The sequence below is a fragment of the Gekko japonicus genome, unplaced genomic scaffold (genome assembly GCF_001447785.1).
Source record: "Gekko japonicus isolate JY-2015 unplaced genomic scaffold, Gekko_japonicus_V1.1 scaffold1903, whole genome shotgun sequence".
Lineage (NCBI taxonomy): Eukaryota > Metazoa > Chordata > Lepidosauria > Squamata > Gekkonidae > Gekko > Gekko japonicus.
Genome location: NW_015166477.1, coordinates 319,122 through 336,141, shown reverse-complemented (window position 1 = coordinate 336,141; position 17,020 = coordinate 319,122). Strand labels below are relative to the sequence as shown.

Genomic DNA, 17,020 nt, shown 5'->3' with positions numbered 1-17,020 from the left:
ACTGGTGGCTCTGGCCCCACGTGCGAGGTAGGAGGGAGCCGCTGCTGCAACCGGAATCCAGATGCCCAAGCCCCAAGTGGGTAGGGTAGCCAGCTCTGGATTGGGAAATACCTGGAAATTTGGGGGGTGGAGACTGAGTGGGCGGGGCTTGTGGGCATAATACCATAGAGTCCAACTTCCAAAGTGGCCATTTTCTCCAGATGAACTGATCTCTGTCTCCTGGAGATCTGTTGTAATAACGGGAGGTCTCCAGCCACCACCTGGAGGTTGGTGACCCTACAGATGGGGCAGAGGCAAATGGCAGCAGGAGCCTGTTCTTGTACCCTCTCCTTTGGGGGTCGGGCCATAGGCAATCGCCCACCCCAACATGGGGCCCAGGGCAGGTGCCCCTGTTGCTTGTTAGCTGAGACTGCCTCTGTCAGTGCCAATGGCCCTGATTGAAGTAGGGGTCATTTTGGGCTTTTCCTCCAGCTTCAATTACACTTTGGGATGTCAGAATTGGGTCACAGTTCCCCAAGGGAACATGTAGGTAGTCTGGTCTTCAGAGAGCAAACATGAAGCGTTTGAGCACCTCAAAATTATTAAATGGAGCAAAACGTCCCCTCAAGACCTGGACTCCATCTGAACTACTGGCGAGCTTTCAAAAGAATTTGCTCTTTCTTGTGATGTTCCTAAAAGAGGAAGCTGATTCAGGAAGGAGAAAGCTCTTGTGTTCGCTTCAGCCCATAAGACCTTACTGTTCCGTTGCACAGAAGAGACAAAAAATTGACTTAATAAGCACTGAAGAACCATGCTGTGGCTTTGGACCTTGGCACTGTCTCTTCCTCTGGGTGAGTTTAGAAGGATAACCTTTCATGAGGTAGGAGATATTTTTCCCCAAAGGTCTTCTCACTCACAGCTTGTCTCCTGACCAAAGAGCACGTAGCTACAGAGGAAAGAGAGAACACGAAGGGAATATCCGTTTCACAGATAGGTAGAGGAACACGGCAGTTTTTGCTCTGGGGGTGGCAGTAATATTTGGAATAAGAATGTACTTCCTTGGTTCTGTTCCCCCAACAGAAAGGAAGTAGAAGCCAGGGGTTCCAGTAAATCAAAAGACTAGGAACTAGAGTTCTTGGTTTCTCTTCTCAGCTTCTTGGAAGGAAGTGATCACCATTAGACGAACGTGAGACCTCACAGATACCGAATGAGAATTAATAATGAGCAGCATAGAGGGCTGATTGCGGGAAAGCAAACTAACTGAAATTCATTTAGTTAAGAGTTCCCAAATTGGGGGGGGGGGCTGTCCCCAGTTTTCCCAGTTTCTATTTGCTTGTTTAAAATGTCCAATTTTTTTTGTTCGCATTTAAAATGAAAGCAATACAAGAAGTTTAATGATCTGGTGACTTTACGTTATTATTTTATATTGGTCTCTCAACTTTCCTTTTAGTTTCTGTTTGAGTGTGAGCTGAATTTGTATTGTATTGCTGGGAAGTCTTTATTCGCTTACGTTTTATAATTAATATTATATTATATGCCCAGTTTAAATGTATGCCAATTTGGGCAGAGATGTCTGTGGAATGGCGGCTGCTCATTTGAAAAATGAATACCTAAAAAGTAACAAGGTTTTTAAAACACACCTTTTTGGGGATAATTTTTATTATTTTTCAACACAACACGAATATCAACAAAAACACACACAAAACAAACAAAACATTAATCTGGAGACACACACACACACACTAGCCTGATACCCGTGCTTCACTACGGTATTTAAATTCCATAAATCCAGTTATAATACTGATGATGTAAAGTTTGAAATGTAACATTTGTTGTAGGAATTCTAATGGAGAAGATTGTAGTGTAAAAAATGAAGTGAGACATACGTACTTTTTTCTCTCTACTGAAGGACCTCTCTGTAGACTGCTGAGGCGGGCTCCCTCGTGGCTTTAAGCACCTTGCAATTGCTGCTGCACCTGACAAACAACTGCCTGTTAGGTGTAGGAGGTGGGGGAAGTGTGTTGGAAGCCATCAGAGAGGCTGGGCCAGCAGCATCGCTAAGGTGATTCTGCTGGGGCAGCATCCCTGATGGATTAAAGTACCCTGGTCCTGCTCCTACACCTGACAGACACCCGCCTGTCTGGTGTTGGGGGGATTATGTTTAAAGGCATCAGGGAGGCTGGGCCAGCAGCAGGGCTAAGACAATCTTGCTGAGCAAACCTCCCCGTCGGCTATAAGCATCCCACCTTCTCTCCTATACCTAGCAGGCAGCCTCCTGTCCAGTGTAGGAGGGGGAGGGGGAGGAGTATTAGAGGCCACTGTGAAGGCGGGGCTGGCAGGATCACTAAGGCGTTACTGCTGGGGCAGGCTCCCTCGTGGCTTTAAGCACCCTGCAACTGCTGCTGCACCTGACAGACAACTGCCTGTCAGGTGTAGGGGGGGAGCATGTTTGAAGCCATAGTGAGGCTGGGCCAGCAGCTTTGCTTCACCTCACAGGCAGTTGGACTGCAAGAAGATCCAATCAGTCAATCCTAAAAGAAATCAACCCTGACTGTTCTCTGGAAGGCCAGATAATGAAACTGAAGCTCAAATACTTTGGCCACCAAATGAGAAGGGAGCACTCACTGGAGAAGACCCTGATGCTGGGAAAGATTGAAGGTCAAAGAAGACGGGGACGACAAAGGATGAGATGGTTGGACAGTGTCATCGATGCAACGAACATGAAACTGAGCAAACTTCAGAGGACAGCGGAAGACAGGAGGGCCTGGCGGGATCTAGTCCACGGGGTCGCGAAGAGTCGGACTCGACTGTGCGACTGAACAACAACAACAACAAGTCCCTTGTAACTGTTTGTTTGTTTTTTACCTCAGAACGCTGAGCTCTGCAGCTGACCAATCAGAGAATGGGGGGTGCAAGGAGGCAGCAGCCTGGCAGTCACATAGGAATCAATGGGGGGAGCACATTTTCCCCCTTTTGACCCACTTAGGGGTCGAATTTCTAAAAATCCCTACTTAGAGAGCATCTACGCCATGGTAGGAACACTGTCCCTGAATTTGGTGTTTCTAGGTCCAGCGGTTTGGCCTGGGTGTTGATTTTACGGTGAGGGGACTTTCTTTTATATATATAGATGGCTACCGTTTATATTTCTATTTGTGTTTTCTGGTGGTTATAGCGTAAATCACTTCAAATAGTTCTCAATCCATATATAGAATCTTGACCGTGTTTGAAGTCAGATTTCTGAAGTCTCAAATGTTCGAAATTCAGCCAGTCCAATTTATTTCAAATTTGTACAGAGTTTCATTCCAGATCTAGTATCAGTCTTACTGGTTGGCTGTAGTGAGGGATTGTGGTGAAGTAGTTCAAGGAGAGACGAGAGCAGTTGGATCTTGACCTTCCAGATTTTTGACACAGAAAGGTCATACAAGACGTATCCTGTCAATCCATATGTCTGACAAAGGGCGCTTTGATTTTTTAAAAAACTTATTCCCCTCAAAATCTTGTTGGTCTCTCAGGTGATACAGGAGTGTAACTTACCAATGGATGTCATTTTTTGTGCTGTCAGAGGCTGCTATCATAAGAAGAGCCCGCTGGATCAGGCCAGTGGTCCACCTAGTCCAGCATCCTGTCTCACATAGTGTCCAACTAGTTCTTCCGAAGGTCTAATAACAGGGCTTAGATGCCAAAGCCTTCCACTGATATTGTCCCCTGGCCCTGGGATTCAGAGGTTGACTGCCTCTGAACATGGAGGTTCCCTTTAGTCACCATGGCTAGTAGCCACTGATAGACCTAGCCTCCATGAATCTGTCTAATCCCTTTTTAAAGCTGTCTGTGCCTGTGGCTTTCGATAAATCCTATGGCAGCAAATTCCACATTTTAATCACTCTCTGTGTAAGGAAGCATTTCTTTTTGTCCATACTGAACCTACTGCCCATCAGCTTCATTGGATGCCCTCGAGTTCTAGTCTTTTGGGAGAGGGGACAAAATTCTCTTTGTCAACTCTCTCCATCCCATGCATAAATTTATAAATCTCTATCATGTCCTCCCTTAGTTGTCTCTTTTCTAAACTGAAAAGTCCCAGACTCTTCAGCCTTTCCTCATAGGGAAGGTGCTCTAACCCTCTTGGTTGCCTTCCTCCATATTTTTATACATCACTTGCATCTGCTCTCTGGGAAGTTTTTCAAGGGATGGCTGCCTCAAGGCCTTCACACAATTATCAAAGGCCCGCTGCCAAGCAGACAGTGGCCCTTGGACAGCCATTCCTGAGGAGCTATCTGAAGCTGAGGCCTACACACTATGTTCAGCTGCTTCAGGAAGTTATTCCCACTGAGTTATTTTCATTCAACTCCAAGATCGACAAAGCCCAAGAATGATTTGAAGTCACTTTTCAGGGTAGAAATAAAGCCTGTTTCCTTAAGAGATCCAGAGAGAGAGAGAAATGATATAAGGCAGTCAAAAGGAGGAGAGGAACTGAGGGGCAGAGCAAACCCACAGAACAATGAAGAAGTAGGATGGAGAAAATCTTATCATTCAGACCCTTGTCTTCTCTCTGGGGTTGGCAGTTGAGGAGAGGAGGCAGACAGGGGAGGCACTCAGGGGGACTGATGGGGCCTGCCCGTTGCTGATTGGTAGGCCGAAGGGAGTGGGGCAAGAGCAAAGATTAGCCTCTCTCAACACATCCTGTATCTTGCCTCCTCCATGCACTGACCCAGCCACAATGAAACAGCAAAACGTCCCACCGTTCTGCTCCTCGCCGGCTTCTGTTGTATTCTTTTGAGAACTGAATAAACTTCATGAATCTTAAGCCAGCAGAGCTCTGCTCAGCGGGGTTCTGGAAATGTGAATATGAAGCAGACCGAAGGCCCCAAAAATCTCCAGTGCCAAGTACAGAGGCAGTGGAAGAGGGAAAAGTTTTAACCTTTCAATCTTCACCCCATTTTTGCTATTTGAAACAGTTTCCCACCATCCTGCTCTGCTATTAGATTTCTAAAGGAGAAAAACACACACACACCTTTATAGCACTAATAACAAAGCACAGAACTTGGTTTTCTTCTCCTTTAACTCTTAACTTCATTTATACTTTTAAACATTTTTATACATCACACTTTGAAAACAGACTTCTGTGCTAAAACTGCTGTGAATTTATGCATAAAAAGGAAAGTTTTAAAACTATAGAGAAGAAAGGGGAGGAAGAAAAGAGGAGATGGGACAACTGAAAGGGACTGAAAAAGTGTGTTGATATTCTGCAGTCCTCGTGAATTTCCTTGGAATATTTCAAGGTCATGCTGCTGCCTTGCAGTCACTCCAAGTGTTAGATCGCACTAACAAAGGACTCTTAGAGTGATTCAGCAAGTGATTCAGCTTTATTGGAAGTAACGAACAAGCACTCAACTCAGTAAGAAACCAGAACAGATTAACATTGGGAGCTAGGCTCCTTTTAAACAATCCCGGGCTAATATAGCCACGCCTATTTACAATTAACAACCAATAAGATTGCATAGTTAACAACCAATGAGAGTCTTTCCCTCCCTGGAGAACTGTACAGTTCTGATTGGTCGCTGTGGAGGTCGACCAATAGCAATGTTCTTCAGAGGAGCCTTCATCCGGCTCAAGCTTAACATTGAATGCAAATGGGCCGATTCAAGTGAGGATTCCAATACATTACAACTCCTCCCCCCTAAGTTAAGACAACACCATCGTTCAAAATATTTACAGTTAATCGATAATACATACAGTAGTCAATACCAAATACTTTATTGCAGTCATAATCAGCCAGGTACGATGGCGCTCGCCGCTCACGCTGAGACCTGCGGGGCTGTGCAGGCTCAGAGGGTAAGCCTAGCCCAACGTCTCCTTAACTGATCTATGTGGCGCCGCCATATTCGACCGTCAGCTAACTGCACCACATACATTCGAGTACCCACAGAGTCGGATATAACCCCAGGAAGCCATAAGTGCCCGTTTGCATAATTTCGTGCGAAAACCTTGTCCCCTTTTTCAAACATGCGCACCTTCGGTTGCGCCGTGGTACGCTCGGATTGCTCTTCAGTGAGGTCTGGGTGCATTCGGTTCAAACGGGTCGTGAGTCTCCGCCCCATTAACAATTCGGCCGGACTACGGCCTGTAGCACTACAGGGGGTGGTGTGCTGCAGCAAAAGAAAGGAGCCCAGCCTCTGGCTCCAGTCCCCTTCGTCCATTTTACCCAGGGCCTCTTTGGCCGTCCTGACCATCCGTTCGGCTTGGCCATTAGATGCCGGATGGAAAGGGGCCGAAGTCATTTGGCGTATGCCATTACTCGTGAGGAAGAGCCTAAATTCCTCAGACACAAATTGAGGCCCGTTGTCACTGACGATGACGTCAGGCAACCCGTGGGTGGCAAAAAGTCGGCGGAGCGCATGGATCACAGCAAGTGATGTGGTCGATTTCATATGCACGACCTCCAGCCATTTGGACATAGCGTCCACCACAATTAGGAACATTTGCCCTTGGAGAGGGCCAGCAAAATCTATATGCAATCTGGCCCAGGGTTTACCAGATGACTCCCAGCCTTGGGGTGTAGCTTGTGGGGGATCGGGTCTGACTTGCTGGCATTTGGGACACCCTCGTACCCATTCTTCGATCTCTTTGTCCAGCCCCGGCCACCAGACATACCCTCTGGCCAACGCTTTGGTGTGTACCATACCGGGGTGACCCTCGTGCAGCGACTCTAACACTCTCGTCCTGAGTTTGTCAGGAACCACCACCCTGTTCCCCCATAATACACAGCCCTTAGAAATGGATAGTTCATTTTGACGGCTTTTGTAAGGGCCGAACTCCGGTTCAACGCTTCCAACCGGCCACCCCCTCCAAACCCAGTTTAATACTCGGGACAGCACGCTATCCTTGGCCGTGTGTGCTGCAATGTCCCTGGATGATACCGGGGGTCGAGGAAGCTCCTCAATTGCCAAGACCTCACAGGCGGGGGCAGGGTCTGCGCCAATGTCCGGCACCGGGCACCGGCTGAGGGCATCCGCATGCCCAATCGCTTTCCCAGGCCGGTGCTCTAAGTCAAAATCATAAGCCTGCAAAAATATCGCCCATCTAAGCATGCGTGGGGACATGATGTTTGGCAATTGCTTATCGGGCGCAAAAATCCCCAGTAGCGGCTTGTGGTCAGTGACCAGCAAAAATCGTCTGCCAAAAATAAAATCATGGAACTTTTTGACAGCCGCTACCAACGCCAGACCCTCCTTGTCTATCTGGGCATAGTTCCGCTCTGCCGCAGATAGTGATCTAGAATAAAAAGCGATAGGCGCTTCGCTCCCATCAGGCATCAGATGGCTTAAAACTGCGCCTACTCCAAAAGGTGAAGCGTCAGCAGCTAACACCAGGAGCTTGTGTTCATCATAATGCGTGAGTACGGCATTAGATGTCAGCAGCTCCTTGACTCCCACAAAAGCCTTTTCCTCGGCCTGCCCCCACTTCCATTTTGCCTCCTTGTGCAAAAGCGCGTGCAAAGGGGCCGCCACTGATGCCTTATGCGGTAAAAACGCATGATAAAAATTCAGGAGTCCTAAAAAGGATTGGAGCTCCTTCTTACTCACCGGCCTGGGGGCGTTTTGGATTGCAGATACCTTCTCATCCGTGGGGTGGACTCCCTCTGCGTCAATGCGAAACCCCAGGAAGTCCACACTTTCCACCCCGAGCGTGCATTTTGAGCGCTTAACTCTGAGACCGGCATTTTGAAAACGCCTGAGGACCTCTTTAACCCGGTCCAGTAGTTCCTGTTCAGACCCGCCCGCAATCAGCACGTCGTCAAAATAGGGCACTGTGCCAGGTACCCCCCTTAGTAGACGTTCCATGAGGCCCTGAAAAATCCCAGGTGCTACGTTGACCCCGAATTGCAGCCTGTTCACTTTAAAAGCCCCTTGGTGGGTTACAATTGTTTGGGCCTCGGCAGCCTCCGGGGTGACAGGCAACTGCTGGTATGCCTGGGCCAGGTCAAATTTGGCGAAAATCTTGCCACCCCCCAGGGAAGCCAAAATGTGGCTTATTACCGGGACCGGGTACGAATGTTGCTGCAGCGCCTTGTTAATCGTACATTTGTAATCGGCGCATAGTCGTATGGACCCATCTGATTTGACAGGGGTTACGATCGGGGTCTCCCATTTGCTGTATGGTACTGGCTCTAAAACCCCTTGCTCAACTAGTTTGTCAATCTCTTTTTCCACCTTATGTTTGAGAGACACAGGTACTTTCCGATACTTCAACCTAATAGGTTTGACTGACGGATCTAAGTCAAACGCAACCGGGGGGCCCTTGTACCTCCCCAACCCTTCGGCAAATACATCAGGGAACAGGTCGTACAGCATGCCCCATTTATTTTCAGACATCCTGTTAATCCCAGAAATACCAATGCCCAATGGCTCAAACCAATCTAACCCTAGCAGGTTAACCCGGTCTCCCTCTGCAATCAGGAATGACAGTTTAACACATTTCCCCTTATACTCAACAGTAACAGAGTCCCGTCCGGCCAAGGGAATTCGGTTGCCCTGGAAGTCGGACACTCTGGTTCCCGCAGGCTGGAGCCGCCGCCGGCTTCGGTTCGGGAACAACTGGCGCCAGGACGCGGCAGAAATCACCGTCACGGACGATCCTGAGTCCACCTCCATTGTACAGGGTCGGCCGTCGAGGAGTGGAGTCACGGTGATCTTGCCCTGGCTGCTGGTGCGATTTACGGCCGATGCGCTCGACAAGGTCGCCGTCAACTGGCAGCTTGCTTCCGATGCTGAGGAACGGGTCTTGCCTTGGGTGCTGACTGGAGTGCCCCTCTGCGCTGACCGGTTGTTAGTTGAGGGATCCTTCTTTGCTGATCTGCAGACTCTGGCCAGATGACCACGCCGCCCACACGCTCTGCAGTCGACATCACGAGCCCAACAGGAGTCGCGCTGGTGTTTCCCGCCACAACCGGAGCAAGGCTTGACGTTGGTAGTCTTCGCTGGGGTCCGCTTGCCTCGAACCGCGTTGACGTCATCATCCGCGTCTTCGCCCTCGCTGTCTCGTTGAGCGTGTATACTGGGCTCTGCCACCCGCTGGCGGACCTCCTTCGTGGACTTCTCCGCTGCTTCCGCGGCCACGGCCTCTTCGTAGGCCACTGCCCAGGTCAGGGTGGTGCGGGCGAACAGCCTCTGTTGCAGCCTTTCATCTTTGAGACCGCAGACGAGACGGTCTCTGAGGGCTTCCTCCACGTTGTGGAAATTACATGGTCGTGCGGCTTTGCGAAGGGCCGCCACGAAATCTGCGATGGTCTCGCCTCCGGCCTGGTTCCGCTTGTAAAAAGCGTGCCGGCAGGCGATCTCCGACGGCTGTGGAGAATAGTGAGCCTTAAGCTTCTCGGTGATGTCAGTGTAAGTGACAGTCTTTATATCAGTTGGGGCCACCAACGACCTGGCTATGTCGAAGGTCCCCTTCCCGCAGGAACTCAGGAGGCACGCCCGTTTCTTGGCCTCGTCTGTAATGTCGTGTGTCTCCAGATGGAACTCGAACCTGGATAGGTAGGAGTCCCAGTCTTCTGAGGAGGGTTCGAAGCACTCGAACTTCTGGCTTCCAGCCATCGTGGGAGACTTGGGCACCGGAGCTGGTGGCGCCTCCGCCGGATCGGCTGCTGTGCTCTGCTCGCTTTCTTCCGAGTCCGAAGTGTGGATGTCCGCAGGGCTGCCTACCTGCTCTAACATCCCACCTTCGTCGCCAATTGTTAGATCGCACTAACAAAGGACTCTTAGAGTGATTCAGCAAGTGATTCAGCTTTATTGGAAGTAACGAACAAGCACTCAACTCAGTAAGAAACCAGAACAGATTAACATTGGGAGCTAGGCTCCTTTTAAACAATCCCGGGCTAATATAGCCACGCCTATTTACAATTAACAACCAATAAGATTGCATAGTTAACAACCAATGAGAGTCTTTCCCTCCCTGGAGAACTGTACAGTTCTGATTGGTCGCTGTGGAGGTCGACCAATAGCAATGTTCTTCAGAGGAGCCTTCATCCGGCTCAAGCTTAACATTGAATGCAAATGGGCCGATTCAAGTGAGGATTCCAATACATTACACCAAGAGTACAGAATTATCTCTTGCTGCCATATGGGGGAAGAGGTAGGTCTTGCAAAGAAGGAGAGAGAAGATTTGAGGAAGTGCAGCAAACCCCAAGTTGGCCTCGTAATCCTGGGGAATGTTGCACAAAGCAGCTACGTGAGCAGAAGTTAATGAGCAAAGGAGTTTTTTGTTATCTGCCTCGTTAATAGAGCAACTGTTTTGGAAACTTCTATTTACGGCAGCCCTTGGCCAATTAGCATTTTTTTTTTTTTTGCATAGTACCATTAATAAAAATGCAGGAGGAGGAGAAAATGGAGGAGGAAATTTTCTCTTCAAAGCATTTAGTGTTTTTTCCTGTCTTTGGGAAACAACAGAAATTGGAACGCACACACATCTGCCACCCGTTGATGCGAGGGAGGTTTGCCGTTCAGAAATCCCAATAGCATTTTTCTCACTGGCATGCCTTTCATGAACTGGAATGAGGTTTTAAGAGCAGAAGCTTGACTTCAGTTCATCTGCTAAGCCAAGGCAAACCAAGGCCCTTTATGCATGCACAGTTTACTTCTGATTTTCACTGAAGTCGAGTCGATTGGGGTTTACTTCCAACGCTGTGCCCGGACTCTGCACCTTTCTTTCCCCTCTGGTTTTCTATTGGGAATCGAGGAGTATATATTCTGCATACCAATGAGAAAACCCAGATAGTGCTGCGGGGTTGGTCTATCCTGATTGGTCAATTTTGCACTGGGCGTGTCTTTTGAAATAGGAGATTCTTAGAGCTGAATTTACTGTGAGGACCCCATTAGTGGTCCATCCCCATTGGTGTACAAGCTCCACCATTGGTTAGGTTTTCTATCTGTACATGGGGGGGGTGTTTAAAGGAGAATTCAGTCTAGCATTAGGACTTTAACGCTAATCTGGGATGGCTGGCAGGGAATGCTTTAAAAGTTTGGCAAGAGGTGGCGTGTGTTTGTGTACAATTAAAAGTTTGAAAAGATGCATGCCTCCAGGAGGAGATGCCGACTGCTTGGCCAAAGAGGCTGCTGTTCGGCAGCTTGTTGGAGGAGGTTCACAAGGGGGGAAGGTGGAGAGTCAATGCTTCGCAGCCTGAGCTCTCCCCCCACACACACCGGGTTATTTGGAAATGAGATGACAGGCAAAGCGACCCTAGACTTGCTTGGTGGTCTCCCACTCCTAACCCTGCTCAGCTTCAAGCTTGGACTAGGCTGCTCTCATGTGCCTAGTTCTGATGTGAATTGGGTCTGCAAGCACCTGGGAATTAAGATATGAGCATAAAAGTCCCAGAGCATACCTGTCAGCTGGCCACATGGGAGACATGAGGACTTTGTGATCCATGAATTCTCCTTCACCATCCCACTTTGATGCATTTTTTTTTACAGTTGGGTGGTGCCCCGTGAAAAAAAAATCCTAGCATGAATTTCTTGGCATTTTTGATCCTTCAGCATTCAGCTCTATCCTCTAGGAGATGGGTACAACTTGAGAGGGCATCAGTTTAAATATGAGTGCATGACCACATAGCCGGATGTGTCACACACTGTAGATGCTGAGTTATATTGTGAACGGTTGTTAATGTTCTGTGGGACAGTTCTGTTCTTCTAGTATACCTTTAGCAAATCTTATTTCTTACATTAAGGGAGGATAGGTTCGAATCATTTAGAATCACAGAGTTGGAAGAAGCCATAGAGGTCATCTAGTCCAACCCTTGGCTCAATGCAGGATCAGCCTAGAGCATCTCTGACAAGTTTCCGTCCAGCCGCTGCTTTAAAGACTGCCGGGGGGGCGGGGGGAAGCTCACTAGCTCCCAACACAGCGGATTCCACTGCTGAACTACTCTTACTGTAAAAAAAAACAAATTTCCTAATATCCAGCCAGTATCGTTCCACCTGTAATTTAAACCCATTATTATCCTCAGCTGCCAGCAGGAACAGCTCCCTGCCCTCTCCTCTAAGTGACAGCCTTTCAAATGCTTAAAGAGAGCAATCATGTTCCCCCTCAACCTCCTCTTCTCCAGACTAAACACTCCCAAGTCCCTCAGCCTTTCCACAGAGGGCTTAGCCCCCAGCCCCCCCCCCCCCATCGCCCTCCTCTGCAGTCTCTCCATCCTGTCCACATCCTTTTTGAAGTGAGGTCTCCAGAACTGCACACAGTACTCCCGGTGCGGCCTGACCAAGGCAGTGTACGGCAGGACTATGTCATCTTGCGATTTGGATGCTATGCCTCTGTTGATACACCTCAAGACCGCATTAGCCTTTTTTTGCCACATTACACACCGCTACCAAGAAGTGTCTTCCCCATCTAATATGTGTGCTTTTCCTTTTTGCCACCAAGGTATTGAAGAGTAAACCAAACCAGCAGACAGAAGAGAACTGTCCATGAGCTGAATTAACAGGGCGGGGTGGGGGTGGGGATTGAGACAGCGATCTGTCATAATGTAAATATGTTGTTACGAATACATCCCCCTTTTTTTCTATGACATGTCAGGCTGGCACATATCTCGTCTAGCACTAGTTCCCTTTGCTGGAAAGATTGTGGAACTAAAGGATCCTTTATCCACACTTGGTGGGAATGCGTCTATATTCGCGCTTTCTGGAAACAGATACTACAGGCCATAACATACTATACGGGTATTGAAGTCCCATTAGACCCAATGATTATCCTACTAAATCTATGGGCAGAAGATCAACTTCCTAAGATACGTAAAGATCTGATCCTAATTTTAATAACGGCAGCCAAAGCAGCCATAGCTCAACAATGGAAAAATAGGAATGCCCCCAACTTGGACCAGTGGCTAGACAAAGTATGGGACTACTTTACACTAGAAAAATTCACAGTATATACAAATAAATCAGTTGAGAGGAACTTGCTTCTTGACCCACTTGACAAATGGTTTCCTTTTCTAGAAAAGGTAGAAGCAGAAAAGATTATAGACACGAAATGGGCTTTATTCACTATTGAGTCAAGGCTAAATTAATCTATATTATAAGTGCTAACTAACTTCCGTATTTGTTCCCCTGTATTTAAGTTTATTTGTGTGTATTTTGCTCCGGTATAGAATCTACCCTTTTAATGTAATTGTGTTTCTTGGACTAACTGATCTTTGCAGATGTATAAACTTAGAAAACCTCAATAAAATGTTCTTTAAAAAATCTATGACATGTCAGAAGATTTATTTGTTTATTTATTCATTTATTTGCAAAAAATTATACCCCTCCTTTCTTCCTTCATTGGGCAGAATGAGGCATGTGTATTCTAAAATCATGAACCCTGAGCTCTCTTATTTCTTGAAACTTTTCATGGAGTCCTTTTTGACCAATGCCAGTTTTGTATTCCTCTCACCTTCTCCCATTTTTTCCAGCCCTTGGAGCAGAGGAGCCGGGCAATCACTCTGAACAAACCAAACAGCTCAGCGAAGCAGAAGAAGAGTTTGTCTATGGTACCACGTTAAAGGAAAATGAGACAGAGAGGAAGTGGGTAACCAACAGCACAAACACCCCCACAAGCTGGAGCTGGGGAATGATTGCTACCCCCCCTGGTGTCACTGTAAACACCAGCTCTGCCTCTGAAGGTAAAGCAGTACTTCAGAACGGAAAACAAGGTGGGTATTTCCACTACAGCTCTGAATACCAGTGGCAGGAGGCATCACTAGTGGAAGGCCTCATCCTCTGTGCCCTGGCTCTCCAGACGAACTGGTTGGCCACTGAATGAGACTGGTAGCTGGACCCGATGGACCACTGGTCTGATCCAGCTGGGCTTTTATGTTTTTAGAAGAGTTGAAGAGTAGGTTTTTATCCCCTGCTTTTCTCTACCCTGAGGAGTCTCAAAACAACTTACAATTGCCTTCCCTTCCTTTCTCTACAACACGCACCTTGTGAGGTCGTGGGACTGAGAGCAGTGTTCTCTCTAAGCTGAGTTTGTGTGAGCTGGCTCACAGTTTTTTAGCCTCCAGCTCACACATTTTTGTCTTAGCTCAGGAAGGATGGCTCCAGAGCAAACTAATTTATGCAGTAGCCAAATCGCTCTCTTACAACTTTAATGCCAGGAGCTCACGAAGTAGAATTTTTGTTCACAAGACTCCACAACTTAGAGGCTGAGAGAGTTCTGAGAGAATGGTGACTGGCCCAAGGTCACCCAGCAGGCTTCATGTGCAAGAGGAGTGGAAAATCAACCCCCATTCTCCGGATTAGAATCCGCCGCTACACTACCCTGGCTCTCACCATGCTGCCTTTAACCACAAGGCTGTTGGTGCACCACAGAGCTTACACATCAGTAACGTAACTCCAGTTTTGTTAATCGATTCTTTTTTTAAATTAGACACATAAGATGGAAAGTGAAAAAACATTTTTTCCTTTCCCCCGTTTTTTGGCACATTTTATTTGACACCTGAATGACTGATGCTGCATCAGCTAAGAAAAAAAATCTTCCATTGGCAGACAGCCTTACCCATTTTACTAGTTTTTAAAAGCACTATATTTTCTATGTTGCCCATAGAAACTATGGGACGTACTTGTTCGCATTTTACCCTTCCCCTTGCTCTCTTTAAGTATTTGAAAGGCTGTCCCTGAGAGGAGGGCAGGGAGCTGTTCCTGTTGGCAGCAATAAAGGGTTTAAATTAGGAGCAGAAGGGAACCTGCTGGATATTAAGGATTTTTTTTTTTTTTACAGTAAGAGTTGTTCAGTAGTGGAACTGGCTGCCTAGGGAGGTGGTGAGCTCCCCCTCGCTGGCAGTCTTCAAGCAGAGGCTGGGCGAACACTTGTCAGGGATGCTCTAGGCTAACCCTGCATTGAGCAGGCGGTTGGGCTAGATGGCCTGTATGGCCTCTTCCAACTCTAGGATTCTACAATTCTATAGCCCAATGAGTTCAATGGCATTCATAGTTCTTCCCTCCTCCATTTTACCTTCACAACCCTATAAAGTAGGTCAGGCTGGGCCAGAGAAAGAAGTAGAAGGAGGGACTATGGCTCAGTGGCACAGCATCTGCTTGGCATACAGGAGGTCCCAGGTTCAATCCCCAGTATCGCCAGTTTAAAAAAAAAAATCTAGCAGTAGGTGATGTGAAAGACCCCTGCTTGAGACTCTGGAGAGCTGCTGCCAGTCTGAGTAGACAATACTGAACTTGACGGACCAAGGGTCTGATTTAGGCTTGCCAAGTCCCCCCAGGGGGCGGGGAAACCCCCGCCCCAGAGGCCCATTCCCCCCCGCCCCAGCGTGTGCGTCACCAGGAAGTGACATTATGATGCCAGGTACGCTGGGGGCGGGGCCAGGGTCATCCGAGGGCTCCAGCCACAGACCGAGAGTCCCCCGGTAAGAAGATTTTTCCACTTGGCAACCCTAGTCTGATTCGGTATAAGGCAGTTTCATGTGAGAAATTGGCTCTAGGTCACCCAGCAAGTGTCATGGCAAAGAGTGGATCTGAACCAAACTCTTCCCAGTATTAGCCCAACTCTAACCAATGTTAAGCCTGTTGAGCCTGTGGGCACCCTTGGAATGTTGATAGTTTTGATAATATCGAGTGTGTGCCAAGACAAAGTGGATGCCATGGCAGCAGGACGCTCCAACCACAAAATGGCTGTCATGAGGGCCAATCACAAAACCTTGGGAGGTTCCAGACCGAGAATCCTCCTTTGATGGAGGCACATATTTCCAAAGGGGTGCTCAGTACAGACACAAAATCAACACCTCCAGAGCTCTTCTGAGGCACCTCCAGCTCCAGTGAGTGGAGCTTAGTGCTGCCATTTTGAAGGTGGAATTTAGCTGCCCCACTGGATTTACTGTGGACAGAGTTTCCATGTGGAGGATCTGTGTATGGCCACCATCACACATTCCCTCTACTGCAGAACAAAGTAAGTATTTCCTTTGCTCAGGCTTGAGAAAGGCATATCATGTGAAAATTCCCTCAAAAAGCAGAGGCACACTGTGGTTCCATCATTGGAGAAAAATCCTCATGTGGAAACAGCCTCGAACAGTGAAATGGAGCTTCTATGTCCTGAGGCAGTATATCTGTGAATACTAAATGTTGGGGGTATACAACAGGGAAGGACTGTTGCCTTCAAGTCTTGTTTATGGACTTCCCAAAAGCACCTGGCTAGTCACTCTTTGGAACAGTATACTGGACTGGAAGATGAACCCTTGGCCTAATCCCTGAGGGCTCTTATGTTTGCCTAATGTCCCAAGGATTAACCAGAATTTTTCTACATTTGCTCACAGTAGCAGCCCCCATTCTCCCAGGGCATTGCAGTACTACATTATTTCTGGTAAAAACAAAAAACAAAAACCACCACCTGGAATGACATGGGGTAGCTCTAGGAATCAATCACTGGAAACTCTATGGCTTCACCACAGAATTCCAATGCTTCCTAGAGGTACCTATGTCACTTCTAGTTTCTTACCAGATGTGGCACAGCAGCTGTGGCACCATCCATACCCCCTCACACTACCATCCCACTGGTTGCTGGGCACTGCCTGGCAACCCTAGCTCTTAGGGACATTTTCATCATACTAACTCTCTTCATTTTCCCCTCAAGAAAGACTGCCAAAGGCAACCGTCACCATCAGCTCTATGAATGGGACCTGCAACGTCACTTTGTACTGCTCCAATACAGGAGGCGGAGAGAATGTGACTTATGCCTGGTCATTCTCCCATGAGAGTGTGGTACTTTCTCAAGAGCAAACCCTACATATCACCCAAAAGCCCGAAGACGGTTCTTTGAACTACACCTGCACAGTACGGGACACGGAGAGTGAAAACTCTGGCACAGTTTCCCTGATTGGTCACTGCCACGGTGAGTCCACTGCATGCTCTTATAATTATAAGTTACAAGAGGGGGACCCGCGATACTCACGGGGGGGAGAAGAGCTCCGTCTCCTCCATCCCCACCCTCGATCTCCCCGAGGTGGCGGGGGCGGCGGCAGCGGCGGTGTCCCCCCCGCCCGCCTGCTTTGAGGCCGGTCTTCCCC

At 48.0% G+C, this 17,020-nt stretch overlaps 1 protein-coding gene across 1 annotated transcript in view; it reads left to right on the top strand.

The window, feature by feature from the left end:
- The first annotated feature begins 758 nt into the window (after positions 1 to 758).
- CD84 (CD84 molecule) overlaps positions 759 to 17,020 on the top strand; it is a 21,402-nt gene continuing 5,140 nt past the window's right edge. The window contains exons 1-3 of the mRNA XM_015412120.1: positions 759 to 830; positions 13,421 to 13,660; positions 16,588 to 16,845. Of these exons, the coding sequence (XP_015267606.1) occupies positions 791 to 830; positions 13,421 to 13,660; positions 16,588 to 16,845 (538 nt within the window). The 5' untranslated portion in view covers positions 759 to 790. The remainder of the gene's footprint in view (positions 831 to 13,420; positions 13,661 to 16,587; positions 16,846 to 17,020) is intronic.